Source organism: Trichechus manatus, unplaced genomic scaffold, assembly GCF_000243295.1.
Source record: "Trichechus manatus latirostris isolate Lorelei unplaced genomic scaffold, TriManLat1.0 scaffold00156, whole genome shotgun sequence".
NCBI lineage: Eukaryota > Metazoa > Chordata > Mammalia > Sirenia > Trichechidae > Trichechus > Trichechus manatus.
This window is the reverse complement of record NW_004444092.1, coordinates 1,925,478-1,948,725: the sequence shown is the minus strand read 5'-3', so window position 1 is coordinate 1,948,725 and position 23,248 is coordinate 1,925,478. Positions and strand designations below refer to the sequence as shown.

General features: G+C 37.2%; 1 protein-coding gene across 10 annotated transcripts in view; it reads left to right on the top strand.

Annotated features, from left to right (window-relative positions):
- The window catches only part of UMAD1 (UBAP1-MVB12-associated (UMA) domain containing 1), a 221,536-nt gene that overhangs the window by 8,804 nt on the left and 189,484 nt on the right, over positions 1 to 23,248 (top strand). For 3 of the 10 annotated variants that reach the window (XM_012558310.2, XM_023740496.1, XM_023740498.1), the window contains exon 2: positions 14,534 to 14,645. In XM_012558310.2, the coding sequence (XP_012413764.1) occupies positions 14,564 to 14,645 (82 nt within the window). In that variant the 5' untranslated portion in view covers positions 14,534 to 14,563. Of the gene's footprint in view, positions 1 to 2,552; positions 2,758 to 2,963; positions 3,024 to 13,141; positions 13,550 to 14,096; positions 14,383 to 14,533; positions 14,646 to 23,248 lie in introns of those variants that run through there. The other 7 variants (XM_023740493.1, XM_023740494.1, XM_023740489.1 and 4 more) reach the window with 6 other exon arrangements.

Sequence of the window (23,248 nt, the reverse complement as noted above, 5' to 3'; positions counted from 1 at the left end):
GCTGTACTGGACTCAGTCCGGTGGAGGCCTTGGTAGCTGTGGACAATTAGTCCTTTGGACTAATCTTTTCCTTGTATCCTGTTCTCTTCATTCTCCGTTGCTCTATCCTACAAGTTTTAACATGCATATTAAACTTATAAAGTCTAAAGTTACTTTACTCTGGGTCAAGACAAGAACCTATTACGTCATTTCCTTTTCCCAATTTTTATGCTGTTGTCTAGAATTTTAGTTCTATCTTGATTTCTTATAACTCCACAAATTAGACATTATTATTGTTTTGTGTAGTTAATATTTAATTGTCGTGTTGTTGTTGTTAGGTGCCGTTGAGTCGATTTTTGACTCACCGCTACTGTATGTGACAGAGGAGAACTGCCCCATCAGGTTTCCTAGGCTGTAATCTTTACAGAAGTAGATTACCAGGTCTTTATCCCACAGAGCAGCTGGGAGGGTTCAGACAGCCAGCCTTTTGTTTAGCAGCCAAATGCTTAACCACTGGGCCATCAGAGCTCCTTAATATTTGCTTAGAATTACCCAAATATTTATTATTTTCTTTGTTTACTATTTATATCTCAATCTCCTTTCTGGAATTATTTTCCTTTTTTGAGGTACCTTCCTTAGAAGTTCTTTAGTGAGAATCTGTGGTAGTAAACTGTCAGTTTGTGTTTTTCTGAATATATTTCATACTAGTTCTCAAAAGATAGTTTCACTATCTTTCTGTGGTATACAATTCTAAAGGAACAGTTAATTTATTGTAAAACTGCTTTGGTGATATTATTTATTGCTCTTGTGATGTTATTCCATTGTAAACTTTTATGTCTCGTTGTTTGCTTGTCAGTTTGTCTTTGGTGTTCTTTAGTTTTACTGTATGTGTCCTGGTGTGGACTTATTATTTAGCTTGCTTGTGAATATCTTATGTGTCTAGTTACCTAGTGGTGTTGTAACAACAAATGTTACAAGTAGGTGGTTTTAAAGAACAGAGATTTATTGTCTCACAGTTTGGGAGGCTAGGAGTGTGAATTCAGGGAGTTAGCAGGGTTAGGCTTTCTCTGGGAGCTCTAGGGGAAGATCTTTGTCTCTTTTCAGCTTCTGTAGCTCTGTGCTTTTCTTGGCATTCTTTGACTGTTTGTAGATGTATCCTCACCTGGCGTCTGTCTTCCCCCACGTGTGCCTGTGTCTACTCTGCGTTTTTATAATACGCCCCTAAGAATGGGTCCATGGGTGATGCAAACAGTTAAGCACTCAGCTGCTAACTGAAAGGTTGGAGGTTCAAGTCCACCCAGAGGTGCCTCAGAAGAAAGGCCTGGTAATCTACTTCTGAAAAATCAGCCATTGAAAACTCTGTGGAGCATAGTTCTACTCTGACACACATGGGGTCGCTACGAGACAGAATCTACTCTACTATAACTGTTTTTTTCTATTTCAGTATAGCTTTATTAACATAACAAAAGGAAACCCGTTTCCAAACAGTATCAAATTTACAGTTATATAACTTTTTAAGACTTCAACATAACAGTTCAGTCTACAACATTGGTCTTTGTGAATCTGATAATTATTGTCTTTATCTATACTTGGACATTTTCAACCATTATCCTTTTGAATATTTCCTCTTTACCATTCTCTCAAACCCCTTTTGGAACTTTGCTTAGATGTAAGAAGGGCCTTCTCAGTCTCTCTTGACTACTGTTGTATAATTTCAGTGGTTTTCATTCTTTGTGCTGAATTCTGGATAATTTTTTGTATCTTACAGTTTACTAATTCTTTATGCAGTTGTGTCTCATTTGCTCTTTCTAATGTTGGTACTTTATTTTTTGTTTGTTTATTTCTAGAAGTTCTGTTTGATTCTTTTTTCAAATATTATTCGTTATCGATAATTTCTCATTCTTTTGCCGTACTTTCAGGTCACTCTTTCATTTCTTCATCTATTACAGAATATAAAGCATGTCTGTTTATGTTCTAGTTCCAGTACCTACAGTCTTCATGGGTCCAATTCTGTAGTTTTTTGTTTCTGCTAACTCTTCCTCGCTTTGACCTGTTTCTTCATGTCTGTAGTAATTTTTGATTATGAATTCATGTTTCTGGGAACTTTTAAAATAAGTTTCCTTCTTACTAAGATGTTTGGACTCCAGGCTTTGTCCCCACCCGCTGTGGGACATAGATCATTAAAATCCAGGCTATTAGCCCTTAGAGTCAGCATATGGCCGGAAGGAGTAATGTTAGCTCTAGTACTTGCATACCTCTGTGGATTTGTAGAGTCTGTCCTTTCTGGCTTCTGTGAAATTTCTTTATTCTCTTGTCTACTCAGCCATACATTAAAAAAAGACAATCTTTATATTTAATCCAGCAGCACTTTTAGATGGATTGTACTGGGAGTTGTTTCTCTTGATTATCTGAGTTGCTTAACAAAAACATGTTTTTTGACTTTCTATTTTGTAAGGAGGAGTTTCTCAAGGGGTGTGGATTACTGCAACCCCCTGGGGTATCTTTCCAATGCACTGAACCCCTAGCAGCCATGTTTGTACTCAATCCTCCCCATGTCCCTTTCCCCACCACAGTTGTTTGAACCAAATATCGTCACCTGACTGAAGTTGGCAAGTACATTCTTCCAAGAGCTGTTCACAAAGCCTGGAATAATCATGTAGACCTGTGTACACCATAAAGCAAGATGCACCTGTTTGTAGAAAAAGTGGTCTCATAAAGGACCAGAGGATAGCTTGGATTCTGGAAGCTTTCCCATTCATGATCCCAGTCCCTTAGGAGGTCAGTAACCCTTGAGTTAATGAAGCCAACCCAGAAGGGTTCTTATCAGTTTCTTTTTGACTTAAAAGTTTAAGCTGGTTTAAAGTGGCCCTGTTAATTGTACCAAGAATACCTTGATTAGGAGATTACACGCCATTTATCCTCCTGAATCCAGACTACTCAACCTAACACTGTGAAGTTCTCAGAGCTCCTCTGTCCTCTTCCAGAATCCTCTCTTGCCTCATGCTGTATAATCATCAACTTCTAGTTGGGGATCTTCTGACTTTGTAAGTATTTTAGATGTTTTGTTATGGATAAAAATAATACATGTTTAAATTCTCAATTTGCTGAAAGCATCTATGTGGTCATATTAGGGAAATAAGTTTTATTACATCATGTAACTTCAGTGTTTATTGGCTGTTATATACGTGCATGATGTCATTTTCCATTTAACTGACAAGTGAAAAGGTTTGGAGTGTTAAATTAGAGTACCAAAAAAAACCCATTGCCATTGAGTCAATTCTGATGCATAGCAACCCTACAGGACAGAGTAGAACTGCCCCAGTAGGGTTTCCAGGGAGCAGTTGGTGGATTTCAGCTGCCGACCTCTTCGTTAACAGCTGCAGCTCTTAACCACTGCGCCACCAGGGCTCCAAAAAACAGGCTGTCTTAAAAATGAGGTTGCTATCACTACTTCGTATTCATCTGGATATATTGTAAATGCTGCACTAGTGTGTTCTGAGGGCATCATGGAGCTACTCCAGACCAGTGGAAGTGGAATGAAAATATGAGTTCAAGGAGAAAAAAAGAACAATGTCAGATTTCCTATTGTTGGGGAAGCATTTGTTCATGTATTTTTTACATGGTTGATAGTGGGTATTAAAATGTTATGGCATTTAGATTCTATTAGATAAATTTCAAGGATGATATAGTGGTTTTGTTTCAGCATATAAATACTTATAATATGTTAGAAACAACATCCTTTATAATTTTATAATTGGAAGTTTTAGATGTTAACTTAAAAGTGCAAGCGGGTACATAATTTCTCAAAATTATTTTAGGAGGTATGTGAGTACCAAAGTATGATTAGTGACTTTGAAACTGTTTTGACTGCAACCCAAACTAAGAAATACATTTCATATCATGACCCAGTGCTTGCGGACACACACACACACACACACACACACACACACTCTCTCTCTCTCTCTCTCAAACACTCAACCACATGCACTCACATACCCATACTCCAACACAAAAGTTCATGAGATAGTAGTTATTATATATGATCATCTCAAATAATTTTTTTTTCTATTTCATTTCATTAAAAAAAAAAAAATCCAGATTTTGACCCACTAAACTGAGTTAACTTCCACTAAAATGTTCATTAGGGCCTGCAGTTTGAAAAAGATAGCTGTAGATCCAAGACTCGGTTTTTTGTTTTGTGAGGTGTTTTTTTTTTTTGGTTTGAGCATAAATCAGAGAGGTGGAAATAAAATTATAAAATTTATGTTAATGCTTTTAATTAATTATTTTTCAAACTGTTATGTGGCACTACCTATGACATGACTTTGGATGTCATACCTTGCTTTCCTCTCAGACGTCTGTACTTCTTACCCATTATACTTTCAAAAAAAAAACACCTAGGAAAGCAGGGGGGAAATCTTTGAGTAGTCCTAATTGGTAGTCTGACTGATATTAAAGGATAATTTTCAAAAGAGAATAAAACCGTATCTCTCATACAAGTATGAAATCTTTCCCAGATTTTTACTTAACTCGTTAGTTAATGTGGGAACCAGCAAAGTATTACAGCCGGTTCATAAAAGAATTCAAAGTACCACTACACATTTATAATCAGGTTAAGAATATTAAATTTACAAATGGATGGAAAACTTGTCAATATACATAGGGATATTCACAGGCAATAATCACTGTATTCTGTCAGATACATTTCTATGGGTAGGAATTATTTGCATTATATTGTTTTAATTTCTGCCTCTTTCAGAATTATAAAATCTCCTAGTCAAAGACAGACAAAGGTGGAGATAACTGGATGGATGAGCTAGCCAGGGTATTCACTAAATTCCAAAGTCTTTCACAGTTTTTCCTTACACTGATTAGATTTAGGCTATTGAACAATTCCTACCCTAGGACAAAGACTGCCTCCTGAAGTCCTAATCCAGTTTATAGATTTGTTCAGTCTGCACAGTGTTTTAAAAATTTTTGAATTTGTTGCTATCATCTAAAAGCTAGGACATTTTTGAATAATAATTGGGTTTCCAGTTTGTTTTGAAAAATCAGATTTGGTTATGCTGGGCCCATATTCCTGCATGACACAGTGGTTGGAGCTGCTTAGAGGAACCGTCTTTAGATGAGGCCTGCACCCTCTCATCCACTTCCTTTTTCTTATACTTGGCCTTTTTCACTCATACAGTTTATCCTCCTGGCATTTGAATTGACTGCCCTTGAATTATACTGAAGAAGTCAGTTGTTTCTGCAGTTTTGAGATGTGAAACAATATAGTAGAATTAACATTTATTTTAGTCCTGGTATGGCAGCCAAGTATCAAGTGTTTGTGCAATTTAGAAAAAATGGTGGTATTATACATCAATTTGGTGATAATTAAGGGACTGTATTTTCATAATATAATTTGAGATTTTATGATCATAATCTTCACCGCTGAATTTTCATGTTTTCCATTTGATGTTCATGATTTTAGCTATCACTTGTGTGCTAACAACTCCTAAACTCTTATCTTATTCCTTTCACTGGAGCACTAGTCCTATTTTTCCAACTGCATTTTACATGTTTCCATTTGGGTCAATCATTGTTTCTCCACATCCAACCTGTCTGAAATGGAATTCATTGTTTTTTCTTCTCTTAAACAAACTTCCCTTTCCTTCTTTACTGTCCTTATTCATAATATCACTTTCTTTGGGTTCTCAGGCATGGAACTTCAGTCACCTTTTACTAATGCCTTTCCATATTTTGTATGGTTGAGAGGCACTGTATTCTATTACATATTATTTCTGTATATCCCTTCTTTTCCATTCCAACTTTTCCCATCTTAATCCAATTCCTTATTGCTATAATTTTGCTTTCTTTTCTTGATTCCCTGCTCTCTTCAGTGTCTCCAGCATACTGTTTTAAATTTAATCTTAAACACTTGTTGTTGTTAGGTGCTGTCCAGTCAGTTGCAACTCATAGCGACCCTGTGTACAACAGAATGGAACACTGCCCTGTCCTGTACCATCCTCACAGTTGTTGCTGTTTGCCCATTGTTGCAGACACTGTGTCACTCTATCTCTTGAGGGTCTTCCTCTTTTTTGCTGACCTTCTAAACACTACTTTGCTCAAAATCCTAGACTAAACAATAATATTCAATAAATTCTGATATGCCACTCTGAATATTCTAACATTTTCTTACTTTTCGATCCTTGAGTAATTTGTCTCTACCTTCCTTCTGCAGTCTTAATTTCTATCGCTTATCTACATGGCTCTAGTGAGGTTAATCCCTATGCTGTCCTTTAAACACACTGTGCTCTTTGTTCATATCCATCCTTCTTAACAGCCTCCCTAGATGGCTTCTTTCTCATCTTTGTTTATATCTACACCCTCCCGATATGATGAAGTTAAACTCAGGGCCTGCCCAGGCTCTTTAAATTCTCATTGATTTTTCCAGAATGTTTTATACTGTTTAATGCTGTTTTATGCAGTGTAATCTTATCTCTCAAGATTAAAACTACTGAAAACAAGGACCACTATCTTATACTTTTCTTGGTATCTCTCAGAAGAATTTATTAAACTTGTTATCTAAATTTGTATCATTTTTGTTAATCATGCAGTTCACAACTCAGCATACAGACGAGAAAAATTAAATATTGTTCAGGATTTTAATCTGGCAGTGTGAAATTTACACATTTATTGGATTTTTGACATACATGTGAAGGAAAAACGTATGTGTGGAGATAACATACATGCACAGACATATAATTTTCATTGTAGTAACTACTGCTTATTAATCATATAGATGAATTTTAGTCTGTTCAGTATATTTACATTAACTAGTAGTCTGTTGAAATTTAAAGATGATCAAATTGAGAAAACTAGATGGCCTTAATCCTTTTGTCATGAAAAATATCGCTTAAAAGGTAAGTCTTAGAATAACAGAAATAAAAAAAAAAATACGTTACTTACTCCCCACCCCTTTCAGAGCAATAGAATCTGCCCATTCAGGCTAGCCCTTTGATATGCAGTCTGTGTATACTGTTAAAAGTGAATACACTGTCCTTTTATTTTTCAGATTCATGTGAATGCACAGAGAAAAGAAGCATTTTGTTTTCGATACAAAGACTGTCTGTAACACACGCACAAAGTGGTTTAAGAGATTTAAGACAATTTTCCAAATAATTGTGAACTAAAACTTTTATCTGACATCTAGAATATCATACTAATAATGAATTTTAATAGCTTTGTTGAGGTATAGGCAACATACAATTAATTGCACATATTGAAAGTATACAGTTTGGTAAGGTTTTTTTTTTTTTTTCCCAATTTGATGAGTTTTGATATGTCTACATCAAACTTTCATCAAAATCAAGATAGTGAACATGTCCATCACCTCCAAAAGTTTCCTTGTTCCCCCTTTTAATTCCTTTCTTCTGTCCTCCCTCTCCCCCCTCAACTTTCTCCCTCCCCAGGTAACAATTTCTAATCTGTTTATGTCACTGTACATTAGTTTGCATTTTCTAGAAGTTTATATATATCAGTGGAACCCTACTAGATTCTTTCATTCATCTTAATTTTTTTGAGATTCATCCATGTTGTAGCATATAACAGTACTTTGTTCCTTTTTATTGCTGAATAGTATTATAGACATGCCACAGTTTGTTTATTCGTTCTCCTGTTGTTGGACAATCAAGTTGTTTCCAGTTTTTGACTATTACACATAAAGCTGTTAAGAATATTTGTGTACAAGCGTGGACGTACGCTTTTAGTTTACTTGAGTAAGTATCTAGAAGTAGAAGGGCTGGGTCGTGTGATGGCTATATGTTTATGCTTTTAAAAAAAAAACTGCCAATCTGTTGTCCAAAGTGTTTGTACTATTTTACACTCCTACTAGCAATATACAAGTTTTGCAGTTGCTACACATCTTTGCCAACACTCGGTATGGTCAGTCTTTTTGATTTTAAAAATTCTAATACGTATATAGTGGTATCTTATTGAGGTTTTAATTGATGTTTTCCTGTTGACTGATGATGTTGAGCATCTTTTCATATGGTTTTTTGCTATCCATATATCTTCTTCGGTGAAGTATCTGTTCAGATCTTTTGCCTAGTTTTTGAGTTGTTTCTTCATTATTTGCTTTTAAGAATTCTGTATATATTCTGGCTACATAGCCTGTCTTAGTTGTCTACTGCTGCTATAACAGAAATACCACAAGTGGATGGCTTTAACAAAGGGAAATTTATTCTTTCACAGTTTAGAAGGCCAGAAGTCTGAAATCAGGGAGCCAGCTCCAGGGGAGGCTTTCTTGCTCTGTTGGCTCTGGAGGAAGATCCTTGTCATCAGTCTTCCCCTGGTCTAGGAGCTTCTCAGCATAGTGACCCTGGGGTCCAAAGGATGCGCTCTCTTCCTGGTTCTTCATTCTTGGTGGCATGAGGTCCCTCTCCTCTCTGTTCGATTCTGTCTTTTATATCTCAAAAAAGGTTCACTCAAGATACAGCCTAATCTTGTAGATTGAGTCCTGCCTCATTAACATAACTGCCTGTAATCCTGCTTCATTAACATTATAGAGGTAGGATTTACAACACATAGGAAAGTCACATCAGATGACAAAATGGTGGACAACCACACAGTACTAGGAATCATAGCCTAGCAAAAGTTAACACATTTTTGGGGGATGCAGTACAGTCTATAACACATCCTTTATCAGGTATGTAATTTGCGAATACTTTTTCCCAGTTTATGGCTTGGTCAGGTGAATTCTTCGTCTCTCATCTATATCGAGGCAGCTCTAGGATGCCTGTGTTTGAGAATTAGAAGTCATTCTGGGTTGGATTCCAGCATAGCCAACCAAGAGTGATGCTGCTAGCTAAGAATTTTTTAGGAGTAAATTTTGTCATTTTTTCTTTTTATAAATGTAAAATTTGCTCATTGTAGACAACTTAAAAAACACTGAAAAATTATAAAGGAAATGAGAATAGAGTATTCTCAGGAACTCTAAGCAGAAGCAGCCCAATTATAACGGCCATGTACCTCAGAAGCATGAGAGTGCTTAGGGCTTAAATATACTAGGCTCAGGGCAGTGGGACTATTACAGGCCTCCTCCACTTTGGGGATGGGGCTCTTAAATTACTCTTAAATTTGCTAAGGATTGCCTCAGAAATATGGTGGGTGGGGATTGTAGTTTGTTTAGTATTGTATCTGGCCTAAGCACTTAATTGTTTATAAAATAAGTGAATATCTTGAACATAGATGTTGTGAAATAAGTAAATGTCTTGAGAACATAGAGGTGATCAAGGCTTGGCAAAGTAGGGATTGACAAAGGCAGAACTGGAATTAGTCAAATGGGTAACTTTGAGAAGTATTATATAAAACAATGTCTAACACGCATGTCATAATGAGTGTTCAGGGCCCGTTGTCTCTGGTGCTTTATTGATGAAAAGTGTTCAGTGTTGGTGCTGAAAGAACTTGGTTTATGATGCCAGCTCTGCTGTTTACTAGTCACATAACTTGAAAAGCATTTAGTTTTGGTGCTGAAAGAACTTGGTTTAAAATCCCAGCTCGGCTGTGTACTGGTCACATAATTTTTACCAATACTTAACCTGTCCGTTACTGGTTCTAGAATATTACCTGTTCCTGTGGCAAAGGAAAACAGAGTGTGGGGTGAATCATACACTGGCTCTTAAAAGCTTCCTCATGGAAGTGTCACATGTCATATTTCATGGGTCAAAGCATGTCATGTACCCATACCTAACTCTATGGCATTCACATATTCCTGGAAGGTGGAAAAGGAAATATTTGGTGAACAACACTGGTAACTATCACAGTAGCTATTCAGAAAGGGAATTATATTTTCAAATATAATATTTAAAATAAATATAATAAAATATAAATATTATGTTTTAAATTAAAACCATTATATTTTCAAAATGGTTATTGCTAACATATAGGAAAGCTTTTGATTTTTATATCTTTTTGTTGTAACCAGTAACCTTACCAAACTTTTTTTGAGGTTAATCATTTTTCAGCTGTTTTTCTTGAGGTTTTCAGCTTAATGGCACATTATTCATAAAATCAATTTTGTCTCCTTTTCATTATTTATGCCTCTTACTTTTTTCTTGAATTTTCGCATTGGCTAGAACTGGGTTTCTTACCTAGGGGTCAGTAGACTCTGTTCTAAGTATTGCAAATCCTTTGAAGTTGACAGCATATAACTGTGCTTTTTCTTAGGGAGATGGTTTCTTACTTTCATCAGTTTTTCAAAGGTACCTGTGCCCCAAAAAGGTTAAAAATCACTGGGCTAGAACTTCCAGAATGTTGGTGTATTGTAGCAGTAATAGTGGTCATCCTTGTCTTGCTGATCGAATTAAAAAAAAAAAAACCCTGGTGTTTTCATTTCTAAACTTTCAACCAAAAATATACATCTTCTCTCAGATAATCTGTCAATTCTATTTTTCCCCTCCCCACCTTTGAGCTATCAATAATCCTTCTTTCCTCGGGCTCCATTATGGACTGGTTGCTCCCTAGGGCTGTCGCACAGCTATATTGCCTTCACGCATCATTTGGGAAGTCCCTTGATCTCTATCCTCTGTTTGCTGTCCAGTTGCCTGTACCACATGTCTTCCCTCTTGGATTATCCATTATTTTGTTGGTATACATCTCTAGTACCTTTTTGAGAAAGAGTACATGGGAAGTAAATATTTTGAGAGTTTATTTGAATATGCCTTGATTAATGCTAATTGATAGTTTGGCTGGGAATAGAAAGAATTCTCTCATAATTTTGAAGACATTACTCCATTAGCTTCCATTGTTGCTATTGAGAAGTTCAATACACTTCAAGTGTTTTTGACTTTAGGATCTTCTCATTATTCCCAAGTGTTATACATTTTCACCATGTGCCTTGGAGTGTTTTGTGTTGTTCAATCCATTGTGCTGGATCTTCGGTGGGCCTTTTCAATCTGGATACGCATATACTTTAACTCTGAGATGTTTTCTTGACTTATTGATGGTTTCCTCCATTTAAATTTCTATTACTTCTCTTTCTCAAATTTAGTATTCAGAATCAGACCATTTGGAGTGATCTTCTAATTCCCTTATCTTCTTTCTCCTGTTTTTATTTGTTTCTTCTTTTGTTTAACTTTTAAGAGATTTGCTACAGTTTATATTCTGACTTTTTTGTTGTTTAAAAGAAGGAGTTCTCTTATGCTCAATTTCCAACCGTTCTTTTAAAAATTTCTGAGAATATTAATCATATGGTTAAAAAATAATTTACTTTTTGTTGAGAACATACACAGCAGAACATACACAAATTCAGCAATTTCTGCATGTACAGTTCAGTGACATTGATTACATTCAAGTTGTGCAGCCATTCTCACCTCCTTTTCTGAGTAGTTCCTCCTACATTAGAATACACTTACTGCCCCCTAAGTTTCCTGTCTAATCTTTTGAGTTGCTAATGTCATTTCGATCCCATATAGATAGTTCTTAAAAGAATTCAAGGCAGACTTTCTTTACTAGTCAAGCAAACTATTATTTGGTTTAAAGAAGACTTCAGGGGATACGTTTTTGTTTAAGGTTTAAAGATTACCTCAGGGCAACAGTTTTAAGGGTGCATCTAGCCTCTATGGTGCCAGAAAATCTGGATTCCATGACAATTTTAAATTCTGTTCTACATTTTCTCCCTTTTGATCAAGATTCTTTTTATAGAATCTTTGATCAAAACCTTCAGTAATAGTAGCTGAGCACCATCCAGTTCTTCTGGTCTCATGGCAAAGTTAATGATATAGTTTTGAGGTGTTCTAGGAGCGAAATGGAGGAAAAGGGCCAGGGGAGGATGTATCACCATTCTGCATCTCCTGTAAACTTTCACTACATCTCCTAATTTTCAGTCTGGCATCTGTGCCCTTAGATGTTCCTGGCTTCCTAAGGCTGGCATTCCTCTTGTTTCATATCTCCAGAAAGTAAACATCTAGGCTTCTCCTGGGTTGGGAGGAGCAGGTGACTGACTGTGTAAAGTAGGAAAGGAGATTTGGGATCTTATTATTTCTTTTATATATTGTACATATTTTAAACCAAGCCTCCTCTTTTTAGACCCGCCTGTACTCCCACTTTGAACTAAAACATACCAAAGATCATAAAGATGGTGCAGGACCAGGCAGTATTTTGTTCTGTTATACATAAGATGGAACCAACTGTACAGCAACTAACAACAACAATAGACTCCTGCTTTACGAGGTTTCTGGTGCCTCCACTTCCTGACCTTTTGTAGCATTCTCTTGTGTGATTCTACCTGCTTTCTGTACATTCGTAACAGGCTAAGAGTACTACCTTTTCTGGACGATTAAATTAGTTACAATTCCACTGCTTTTTAGTTTCCAATTTTTTTTGTCATTTTCTTCCCTGTTTTGTTTGTCCATGGGAGCTTAAGTCTTCTGTTTTGTAATCCCTTTACTGTCACTTTTGTGAGGTTTAGAGAGGGATCAGAAGTAAACATACGTTGCATGGGTTTTTCTTTATCACATCCAGTTACTTTTTTCACCTAATTTTTTGTCTTTTCATCTTTTCCTTTTCCTTTTTACTCTCATCTTGTTTTGCTCTAGTTTCATAGAGGCATATCCTTTTGTGCTCTGTTGAGAATGCCAAACTATTTTCAGCCTTTTCTTCTGGATTCATCACTATATTCAGTGAGTTTTTTTCTGAGGAGTACAAAGACTGTTTCTTTTTCTTTACTGAAAAATTTTATTTTTCATATGACTTGTGTGTACATTTTTTTTCTCTCCATGTTTTATTCTTTTTCAAAGTGAGATTTGCCAGATAGGTTATCTATCATCAAATAGGCTCCTTTTACCATCCACTTATGTTGGGGGTTAATACCCTTCTCACATCTATAGCTGAAGGCAGATTGACCTATTCAAATCCCGAAGAATATTGAGTACCATGGACTGCCAGAAGACCGAACGAATCTGACTTGGAAGAAGTACAGCCAGAATGCTCCTTAGAAGCATGGATGGCGAGACTTCATCTTATGTACTTTGGACATGTAATCAGGAGCGACCAGTCTTTGGAGGAGGATATCATGCTTGGTAAAGTAGAGGGTCAGCAAAAAAGAAGAAGACCCTCAACAAGGTGGACTGACACAGTGACTGCAACAATGGGTTTAAACATAGCAACAATTGCGAGGATGGCACAGGACTGGGCAGTGTTTCATTCTGTTGTACATAAGGTCGCTATCAGTCAGAACCGACTCGATGGCACCTAACAACAACAATAGAAGACTTTTGCTCCGATTAAATCTTTACCTAGCCTCCCTGCCTGATTTTTCTGATACTGGTGGAACACATGAAAACTAAATTTGAAGCAATTGCTGCAACCAGATTCTTTTCCTTTCTTTGCTGTCTCTTACATTGCATTGTTTCTAAGGGACTGTTCTAAGAATGTAGTGTGTCCTTGCAAGCACTTTTCAACGTTCTTCTCACCTCTTTTCTAGGAGTTGTTGCCCCGCCTGAATGTACAGTGAGAGGGTGTTTGTGCTGGGTAGTGAGGGACACAATAATCTCACCAACACAAAGATCTGCACTGATGGAACTTTAAGGTTGGCTGCCATTTTATAATGGGTACAGTCTGAATGAGGCCACCAGCAGTAGAGGATGTTTGAAGTGTCTTCCTTTTTTTTCAGGTGGCTTCAGTTTTTTGAGGCTTAGGCTAGTGATGGTATGGCAAGAATCCTGGAAGGATTTTAAAAAATTTCTTTCCTCAAACCAGTGTTTGATTTATAATTAGTGGATATCCTTCCAGTTTATAAGTTTCTATGTTGATTTTAGTTTTACCTGTAGTGATTTCTTGGGTTATTTTTTAAATCTGCAGAAATTGAGAGGTTGTATTGTTGACTTCATACAAGATTATAAACTGGAAGTTTATGCACCTTAATTTGAATCTCTCAGTTACCCTTGAAACAGATGGAACTGGTGGCATGACAGGAGCCCTGGTGGCACAGTTAGAGCCCTGGTGGCTGCTAACTGAAAACTTGGTGGTTTGAACCCACCAGCCACGCCGTGGAAGAAGGATGTGGCTGTCTGCTTCTGTAAAGATTTACAGCCTTGGAAACCCTATGGGGAAGTTCTGCTCTGTTCTCTAGGGTCACTATAAGTTGGAATCGACTTGACGGCAACAGGTTTCGTTTTTTGGTTTTGGTGGCATAACTCCAATTTTGAAGAAGCAGAAACCTAGGCTCTCGGTGCCATTCACCTCATACTTATGGGAGCATTATCTTTTGTTGGGAATTTCTGGGTTTGCCTTTGTTAACTGTTGTCGATTTTGACTCATGGCGACCCCATATGTGTAGAGAAGAACGGCACTGTATAGGATTTTCAAGGCTGTAACCTTTCAAAAGCAGTTTACTAGGGCTTACTGCTGAGGTGCCTCAGGGTGAGTTTGAACTACCAACCTTTTGACTGGTAGTCCAACATTTAACCATTTGCACCACCCAGGGATATCATTATGTTTGACTTTTTGCTAAGAAGAGTAAGATTGTTACAGTTTCATCTGAACTTGACATTACATAGTGTTTCTGTTTCAGATATAAACAGCAGCAGCAGCAGCAACGGCAATGTTTCACTTCTTCAGAAAGCCTCCAGAATCTAAAAAGCCCTCCGTACCAGAGAGAGAAGCAGATGGATTTGTCTTTTTAGGTGAGTGTTTTTAAGAAACAAAATCATAATTAGATGAATTATTTTTCCTTTAAAAAATTACTTGACAATTATATGATTGATTTTTAAATTATTTCTTACTGATTTCAGAATTGGTTTTTATGTAAAATTAGAAAAAGAAAAATCTATAAAGATAAAGGTCATCGATCACTTAGAATATTGTTGTCAAGTCAGGCTCTTTTTATATCTTGGTTTGGCTGTGTACTCCAAATTAAATTTGCAGAATCACCCTGTTTTTTCCAACTGATAAACTCATGATTCTTTGTAACTATGGAAAACCAAAAGTCTTGAAGAATTCTTGAGAAGTTCAAGTTCTGTTTTATAAATAGCACAAATCTTCTTAAATTAGCATCTGAAATTGAATTAGGCATCTAGAAAATACTTGGTTAATTAAGTACACTGTTAAATCTAAATGTGTTAAATAATGTCTCTGATATGTTTGACTAGCTTATTTTCTCTTATGAAATTAATGCCTGTTAATTATAAAAAAATTTAGTGACTTAATTTTTTTTTTTTTTTTTTTTGGCTAAATACAGTCCTCTTCCCAAGGGGAATTCTGAAAAATGAAATTTGTCCATGTCATTGTATCTTTTCCCTGAGGAAGAGATTTGCAGTCTTTGTATAGTTCATCCCAGAAGTTCTTTCCCTGGATATGGTGAGGAGAAGATAAAACCCAGTGTTCCTGTGGCACTCATCCTTTCCCTGTGCCATCCCTTCTCTGAGAGGATTTGAGGTAACTCATAGGAATTTCTCTCTGGGAATATTTCCCAGGTTTCTGCCTTTCCAGGTAATTGTTTCCTACCTCTTACTTCCTTTTTCTTGGCCCAGTCAGACTGGGGCCCTGTTACGTTGGCAAATGCTCTGTATGCCTTGGGAGGGAGAGAATGGCTCCATTGGGATTTAAGGGTGATCCTGAATTTTGTCACTCTTTCTTGCCTCTCCGAGCAGAGGCTTACCCAATGCCTCTGACTCCCGTACATTGAGAAGTATGGTTTGGTGAGTCGCTGCTTCACCCCTTCTTTTTAGGATGTGGTTTCTTAAAACCACTAGGGGTTTTACCTCTTTGGCTTTCTTTCATTTCTCTGGGAGACCAGAATAGAGTTTTTCGCATGACTAACATTTACCATAGAATGTCCCATCTTTTCTACAGCCAAGTTCTGGCAATCTTGTGTTTTTTCTGAATTTGCTTCATAAGGCCTGGGACGGGGCAGTAGCTAGGGTGGTCAGTTTTCTTTCTGACCAGGCTCCCTACACAGTCTTTGACCAGGGCCAGTAGGTTTTTCGGGATGAGGTGGGATGCTGTGGACACGACTGTTTCTCTGACCCTTTTTACTGTGTCAGGAATTTGTGCTTTGGTTTCCATGTCAGAACTGGCTCTGGAAGCCTAAAATTTTGTTCCCTGAGGGCTGCCAGTGTTGCTTCCCTCTCACCTCCTGGATTAGCCTCGCTGACAGAAATACTTTAGGGGTGCCTCAGGTCTCCTGTGAAGTTTCTCCTTCCTCAGGACTTTCACTACAAATTTTTCTTTGAGAAATTCATTGCAATAAAGCCTGAGTTTCCAAACTTTGTTTTACATTCTTTATTTTAAAACACCTCTGTGGTCTTAACACATAAGCACAGGACTTTGTGCTCTTCTATTGTTCCATGTTCAGAAATGGACATTCTTCTTCTTGTTATCAAATAACCACTTAAATTTTGTGAGTTGGGTGTGTGCACTGGCATCTTGAGAGCCCACATAATTTCTCATACTGGACCTCGAAACTTTTTATTTATCTTCTTCACCTCTCTACTGCTGTGGGATGCCACCTTGCAACATTTTAGAGACAGGTCTTAGCCACAAAGGAAATGGCCCCTGGTACTGCTTGTTCTCAGATCTCCTCTAATTTTAGGTAGCATGTAGCTGCGACAAGAGGTTCTAGTTCCTGTCCCATAGGTAGTCCAATAGGGGCATAGTTTTTAGGGCTTTCTGACCCAACAGGTAAAGCTTGTCTGCTGTGACCTCCATTTTTCTTCCAGGAAATACTCCAGTTTAGGAAGTTTAACTTAACCTGAGAAGACACACAAACTTCCAAACTTGTTATTTCGTGAGGGAATTTCCAGGACTTAATTATTCTAATATGCTCTCATGCACCAGCTGCTCCATCTAATATATGTAAGTCCTAACAGTGTATTTTCCTAAAGGCTGACATGCCGTATTTTGAAGTTTTCCCAGGACCATTCTGGAATGAGCGGCGTCAGTGCTGTCTCCTGCACCATGTGTCCAGCAGTTGGGCAGTTACGATGAGGAATCCCTTCCATCATGTTCCAGGATGGTGATTTAATATGAAGTGCAGCTGGTGCTACACCCTCATTCAAATGATCCAAGACAAGCCCCCCAAATGTTGGCTGAGGCCTCCTTGTCTCTTAGCTCGTCCATCTGCTGATGCTTGTTTCTATATAGCTCCATTTCTCTCCGGGTGCCAAGGTCCACCCTTTCACCATTTTTTATGAAAATCCATGCACACCTAGTGTTGTGTGCTTAGTAACTTGGCTAAAGTGTTGATGATGTCAGTCAGCATCATCTCCTGGCTCTCATTTCCTCTTTCCTCTGTGCCTTTTCATCCCTCTTGTCTTCCATCTTCCTAAGAAGTACCTTTGAAGTCCCGCAGTAAAGTGCAGATTAAGAGTGCTGTCTCTGGAGCCAGACTGCTTGGGTTTGCTTCCTGGCTCCACAACCTACTAGCTTTTGCACTGTGGGCAAGTTACTTAACCTCCCTGTATGTCAGTTAGCTCGCCTATAAAATGAGGATCATTAGAACAACCCTCTGAGTGAGGTGGTGGTATTATATCCCCATTAACAAACATTCGTAAGCTCCCCTGCTAACATATAGCCAATCTGGAATTAGCCTGGGTAGCCAGATTTCAGAGCCTATCTGCTTCACCATGAAGCTGTCCATTTTTTTTTTTTAATTTCATATCATCAGTTTTAATTCTAAGATATTAGTGATATTTCAGGCTCTTTTATTTTTTTTCTAATTTAAATTGTGTTCTTTATCAATTAAAAAAGGAGCCCTGGTGGCGTAGTGATTAAAGAGCTCAGCTGCTGAGCTCCCCACCGAAAGGTCGGCAGTTCTAAGCCACCAGCCACTCCGAGGGAGAAAGATGCGGCAGTCTGCTTCTTTAAAGATCACAGCCTTGGAAGCCCAATGGGGCAATTCTGCTCTGTCCTACAGGGTCACCATGAGTTGGAATTGACTCAACAGCAGTGGGTTTGGTTTTTTTGGTTTTTATTGTTTAAAAGAGAAGGTGCTGTGTAATTTGATAAAAGAGTTGGTTGCTGCATTAGTCTTAAGAAATTATGGGGATAGCCTAAACTTTTCACTGTTTACGAAAATATTTAAAAATACTGCTGAAAACTGCAGTCTCCTTGATGAAGTTAAGATTGGAAGATGGTATACATTGTTTAGTTAGTAAAAAAATGCTTAAACAGTTAAGGACTTAACCGACTCGACGAAGAAAGGTCTTGACAGATTCTCAGGGATGTAGCTAATTATCTTTAAAAATAAAATGTTAATCTCTTTTTTCTTTTTTTGCTGATTTGTTAAGAGCTCTTTTTATCATTTGATTCTATACGTACTTATATATATACTTTAGTCCCGGAATGTAGATGTCGTTTATCTACTTTAGTCCCATTTGGAAAATGTCAAATAGGTCAGATGGTAGATATGAAATGATTTTAATGCCTTTATTAACATGGCCCCATACTTGCGCACATGTATTTTGGTTAGCGTAGATCCCACATAATTTTTTTTTTGTCCTCATGTACAATAGGTACATTAGAGGCATATACAATTTTTTTTTTTTTTTTTTTTGGTACTTACCTAAGGAACCCTGATGGTACAATGGTTAAGTGCTCGGCTGCTAACAAAAATGTTGGTTGTTCAAACCCACCATCTGCTCCATGGGAGAAGAGACCTGGCGATCTGCTCCCAGAAAGATTTACAGCCTAGGAAATCCAGTGGGGCAGTTCTACTCTGTCCTATAGGATTGCTAGGAGTTGGAATTGACTCGACGGCACACAACACCAATATTGATTTCTTATGGATACAACTAAATAAAGGTTTAGAAACACGATTATATTTGTAACAACAACAACATCAATATGGACTCTCGATTATCACCTTATGTGGCCTTTATAACCTGTTTCTAAAAAGATCAGATTTAATTATGTTGTACACAGTATAAATAACCTATTTTTTTCCACTTGAGAATACCTTTTCCCTAAGGCAAGCTTTCCTACTTAACACAAATAGATTTTAGGTCAGAATTATTAGATGGCATGGGTAACTTGATGAAGTGAACATACCAGTAGTTGGACTTCAGGTTCCAGGCAGAGCCTAGGCACTTCTGTTGACAGTGGGAATATCTGGACTGTTCATATACAATTAGCTCACATTTGAATGGAAAGCCTTTCCCCGTTAAGGTTTCCAAAGCTTTTAGCCTTTGTAACATGTCTGGTGTGCTGAATAAGAATAAGGTTTAAAAAAAAAAAAAGACCTAGTAGAAAAACATCCTTTCCCTTGTAACCGGTTCCTATTCACATAAGCAGGTAATAACTGTTCCTTCATTCAGTAATGAAGTTGAAGTAATCCTCCAGGGCACTGATTTTACACAAAAACAAATTGCAGTTTTCATTTGCATCACTGGGTGGCGATTTTTCTTGGTCTTATACTACTGTTTAAAAACCCAGCAAGCATGGTAATTACCAGGGTTCTCTTCTGTTATGACATGTTTAATTGTACATTTAAGACATTATTCTTAAATTGATTACAAATTTACTACTGTAGTGTGCAACCTCATAGTTATTTTAAATTAGGAAAAAGGGCCTCTATTGCCTCCATCTTGGCTTATAATTCCTTCCAAAACTAAGAGAAAGGCATGAATTAGCTTATTATTTTATAGCAGAAAGAAGGAAAAATACCAACAAAGAAAAGACCATAGGATGTAAATGAAAGGAATAATTTAGTTTACTGTTACTCCGTGCTCATTAACATTGTTGCCAGATATTGAATGTATGTTTGGAGCAGACAGAATGAAATTGGGGAAGCACTATTACAGAGATTACATAAAGGAATTGGGATACAGTACAACTGAAAAGCATCATGTTTTTCAGAATATGCAGGTGCTGCTTAAAGTAGGGCGCAAGAACGTCTTGTTTCCATTAACTTAATTATTTTATAAAACACATTGAATTTGGAATCAGAGTTTAGTGATTCAAGCAGCTTGGATTTCATCTTTTGAGTATTGATGTTGAAATACTCAATTTAGTCTCAACTTCTGTTTTCTGGTGTAAATAATAAATAAGATTTTGAAAAGTGGTCGGTTATTTTAAAGATTATCTCCTACTGAATTCCTCATTCTGGGAATCAATCAAACCATGTATAAACTCTTGTATTTTTATATGGGACTTTTAGGTAAGCCTTTCATCTCCGTCTTCTTTCCTTTACTTAGGAGTGGAAACTTAGCTGTGTACAGCCAAAATTCACAGTCCAAGGAATGAGGAGCAATAAGTCACTTCGATTCTGCCTGAGGTTGAGGGCTTTAATTAAAACAATGACGACAAGAACTAAATAGGTCTTCAGCATGAGCTTCCTATTTTTACTCCCCGTTCCTACAATAGAAGTGTACCAAATCTTTTAAAAAATAAGAGTGTTTGTGGATTCAAAAAGCAGTTTACCCTGTTAATATCTTTTTGCCCGTGTATTGTGAGATCCAGAAAAATTCAAATTACATTTAATTTACTTAGCAATTCTTTGTGCTTTTACTCTTGACCTTTCAAATTTAAAGCAAGTGTGCCAGGATTTTTCAACTGGCTTCATTTATGCAGTTATTTATTTTCCCATAAGAAATGTGGAGTTGTATGTTTAATGGATAGAGTTAACAGAATTTTCACCTTCATTGGTAGCTTATTCTGGTTCACCCATTAATGTAGCAGCACTTCAGTTTCCTGGAAATGACAGTGTTCAGGTAAGACAGTCCTGTGTGGCGTGTACCACCCTCCCTTATCCTCTGGAATGTGTGGAGTGAGAAGGATTCGTGTAGTGCTGGGGAGAGGTGCTAAGGGGCAGAACCAGAGCCCTCTGTTTCACACCATTAATTACGGGCTCAATTAATCTGGGGCTCAGTGGACCAAATTGTCTCATATGTAAATTAGAGATTCTGTCTCCTTAACTCCAGGGTTCTAACTCTTCTGTGCATTAGGAGAAACTTTGAAAAAATAGTGGTGCTGGGGCGCCATCCCTAGATTCTGATTAAACGGGCCTGAGGTTTGGCCCGGACGTTGGTATTTTTTTCAGTGTTTCCAGATGATTCTAACATGCATCCAGAGCCGAGGACCACTGCAATTCACTATAATTTAGTAATTGTACACCACCGGATAATGTGTTAAGATACTGTGAAGACGACCTCATTAAAAATAGAGTTACAGTTTCTCTTCTACTTTAGTTAAGCCATAAACAAAAAAAATAAAACCACAAATTTCTGGGTAAACACGCTTTCACGAAAACACTAAGTTGATAAAAAGTAGAAAGCTTCAAAATTCTTAGAAATGAAATGTTTCTAAAAGTAATATATTTAGAATCTTAAATGTTTTTTAAAATCCGGGGAGCAATTGGGAAGCATTTTGTTAAATTAATTGTACAAATGTGAATTCCAAGAGGCCTATGACTCTTTTTGTCTTTAGCCATGGTACATCTAGATTGACTTCAGGTAAAATTATCTGACAGTTTAACACTTGTAAACTTTTAAAAGTATCATCTGAGGTACTTTTTTTTTGTTTGGACTACAGCCTTCAGGCAGTCATCTTTCTACTGTAGTTATTTGAGGGTAGTAATCTGGTTTATTGTGGTACTTGTTCCTTGAGGGCACTGGTTCTGTACAGTATGAGTAAGGAAAAAATTTTAAGTATGCACACCATAATAAGGAGACAGAGTTTCCCCTAGTATTTCATTAAAGACTCTTACAATGCTGTAACTTCCACATCTGACACTATTTAGCTTAAAAATTGTGATGAGTAGCTTTTATATTATATATTTTACTTGAAGTTTAATTTTATTTGATTCTGTTGGGGAAGTAAATAAATGAGGATGAAAATCTAAGTAAAATGTACCCCAAACCAAACCAAACCCATTGCCATCACGTTGAGTCTGACTCATAAGTAAAACGTATAGTATAATTGTACTCTGTAACTGGATAGCACAAGTGGTTTGCTCCAGACTACTAACCTAAAGGTTGATGGTTGGATCCTCCCCAGCAGCACCATGGAAGAAAGGCCTGGTGGTCTGCTTCCATAAAGATTACAGCAAAGAAAACCCTATGGAGCAGTTCTACTCTGTAACACATGGGATTGCTGTGAGTCGAAATCAACTTGACAGCAATGGGTTTGTTTGTTTGGTACTAGTATTTCAGATAGGCTTGGAAGACCTAAATGTTGTCTTTCTGGTGATCTTCATAATACTACAGTATTCTTTTATGTTTAAGTGGTGTCTTATTCAAAATCTGTTTTTTCCCATTGAATGGAAACAAAGCATATTATGGAGGGAAGTATTGTTATTGAGGTTACATATTAACCTCTGCGAATGTGAATTCCTAAAAAAATTGTTTGCTTCCTTTCATTATATCATGATAGAGTAATGGTGTTACACAATAACGTTATCCAATAAACTAATCCAGAAGAAAAACATCTTACATTAGTGTGCTTTATCCTCTTCTTATTGCAGTAAGCATTAAGTGAACATTCTTGAGCACCTTCACTGTCCCAGGTTCTCTGCTGCTTGTTAAGGATGCTGCAGATTACTGGGCCAGCTCACATCTCATGAAACAGGTGTGGAGCACTAATCTGAGAATCAGCATTGTGAACAAGCAATGCAGTAAATTTTATGCACATTGATGTTTGAGAATCACTGGAATAATTATTTTATAAGAGGTTGTGGGGAGAACACAACCTTTGTAGATGGTGGGACAGACTGTGTAAAGACATGCAGAGTAAAAATCAGGCATGTTTAGGGCCAGTAAAAGTTGTCCTTGGCTGACTAGAGAGGGTGTATCGAGGCCAGTGACCAGAAATGAGTCTAGAAAGGTGGTTTGTGAAGGGCCTTGTGTGCCATTTTGAGATGTTAGAATTTTATCCCATTGGCAACATGGAGCTATGAGACCCTTTAAAAGCAGTGAAGTAGTGTTTTTGTTTTTTAAATTTTAGTCAGAAATGTATTAACTATTTTTAAAATGGAAGTAATTTTATAGTTTCATCAAGATCAAAAATTATTTTTAATAAAAAAACTAATTGTGGCATCATGTCCTGAATGCATCATTCATAAAGTATGCGGGTATACTAGGTTGACATGATAAGCCGGAAAAACAACAACAGAAGACTAATAAACTTCCCCAGACCATCAGGCTGCATGTTGTGCTGTCAGACACATTAAGTTTAACCGTTTCCAGATCCTTTAGCTTCAGCATGATAATAGGGGCAGAAATTGCGTTTGATATTCTCTTCCTCCTCCTTTTTTAGTAGTAACATTTTTGCCTTGACGTGTGGCCACTTTGCA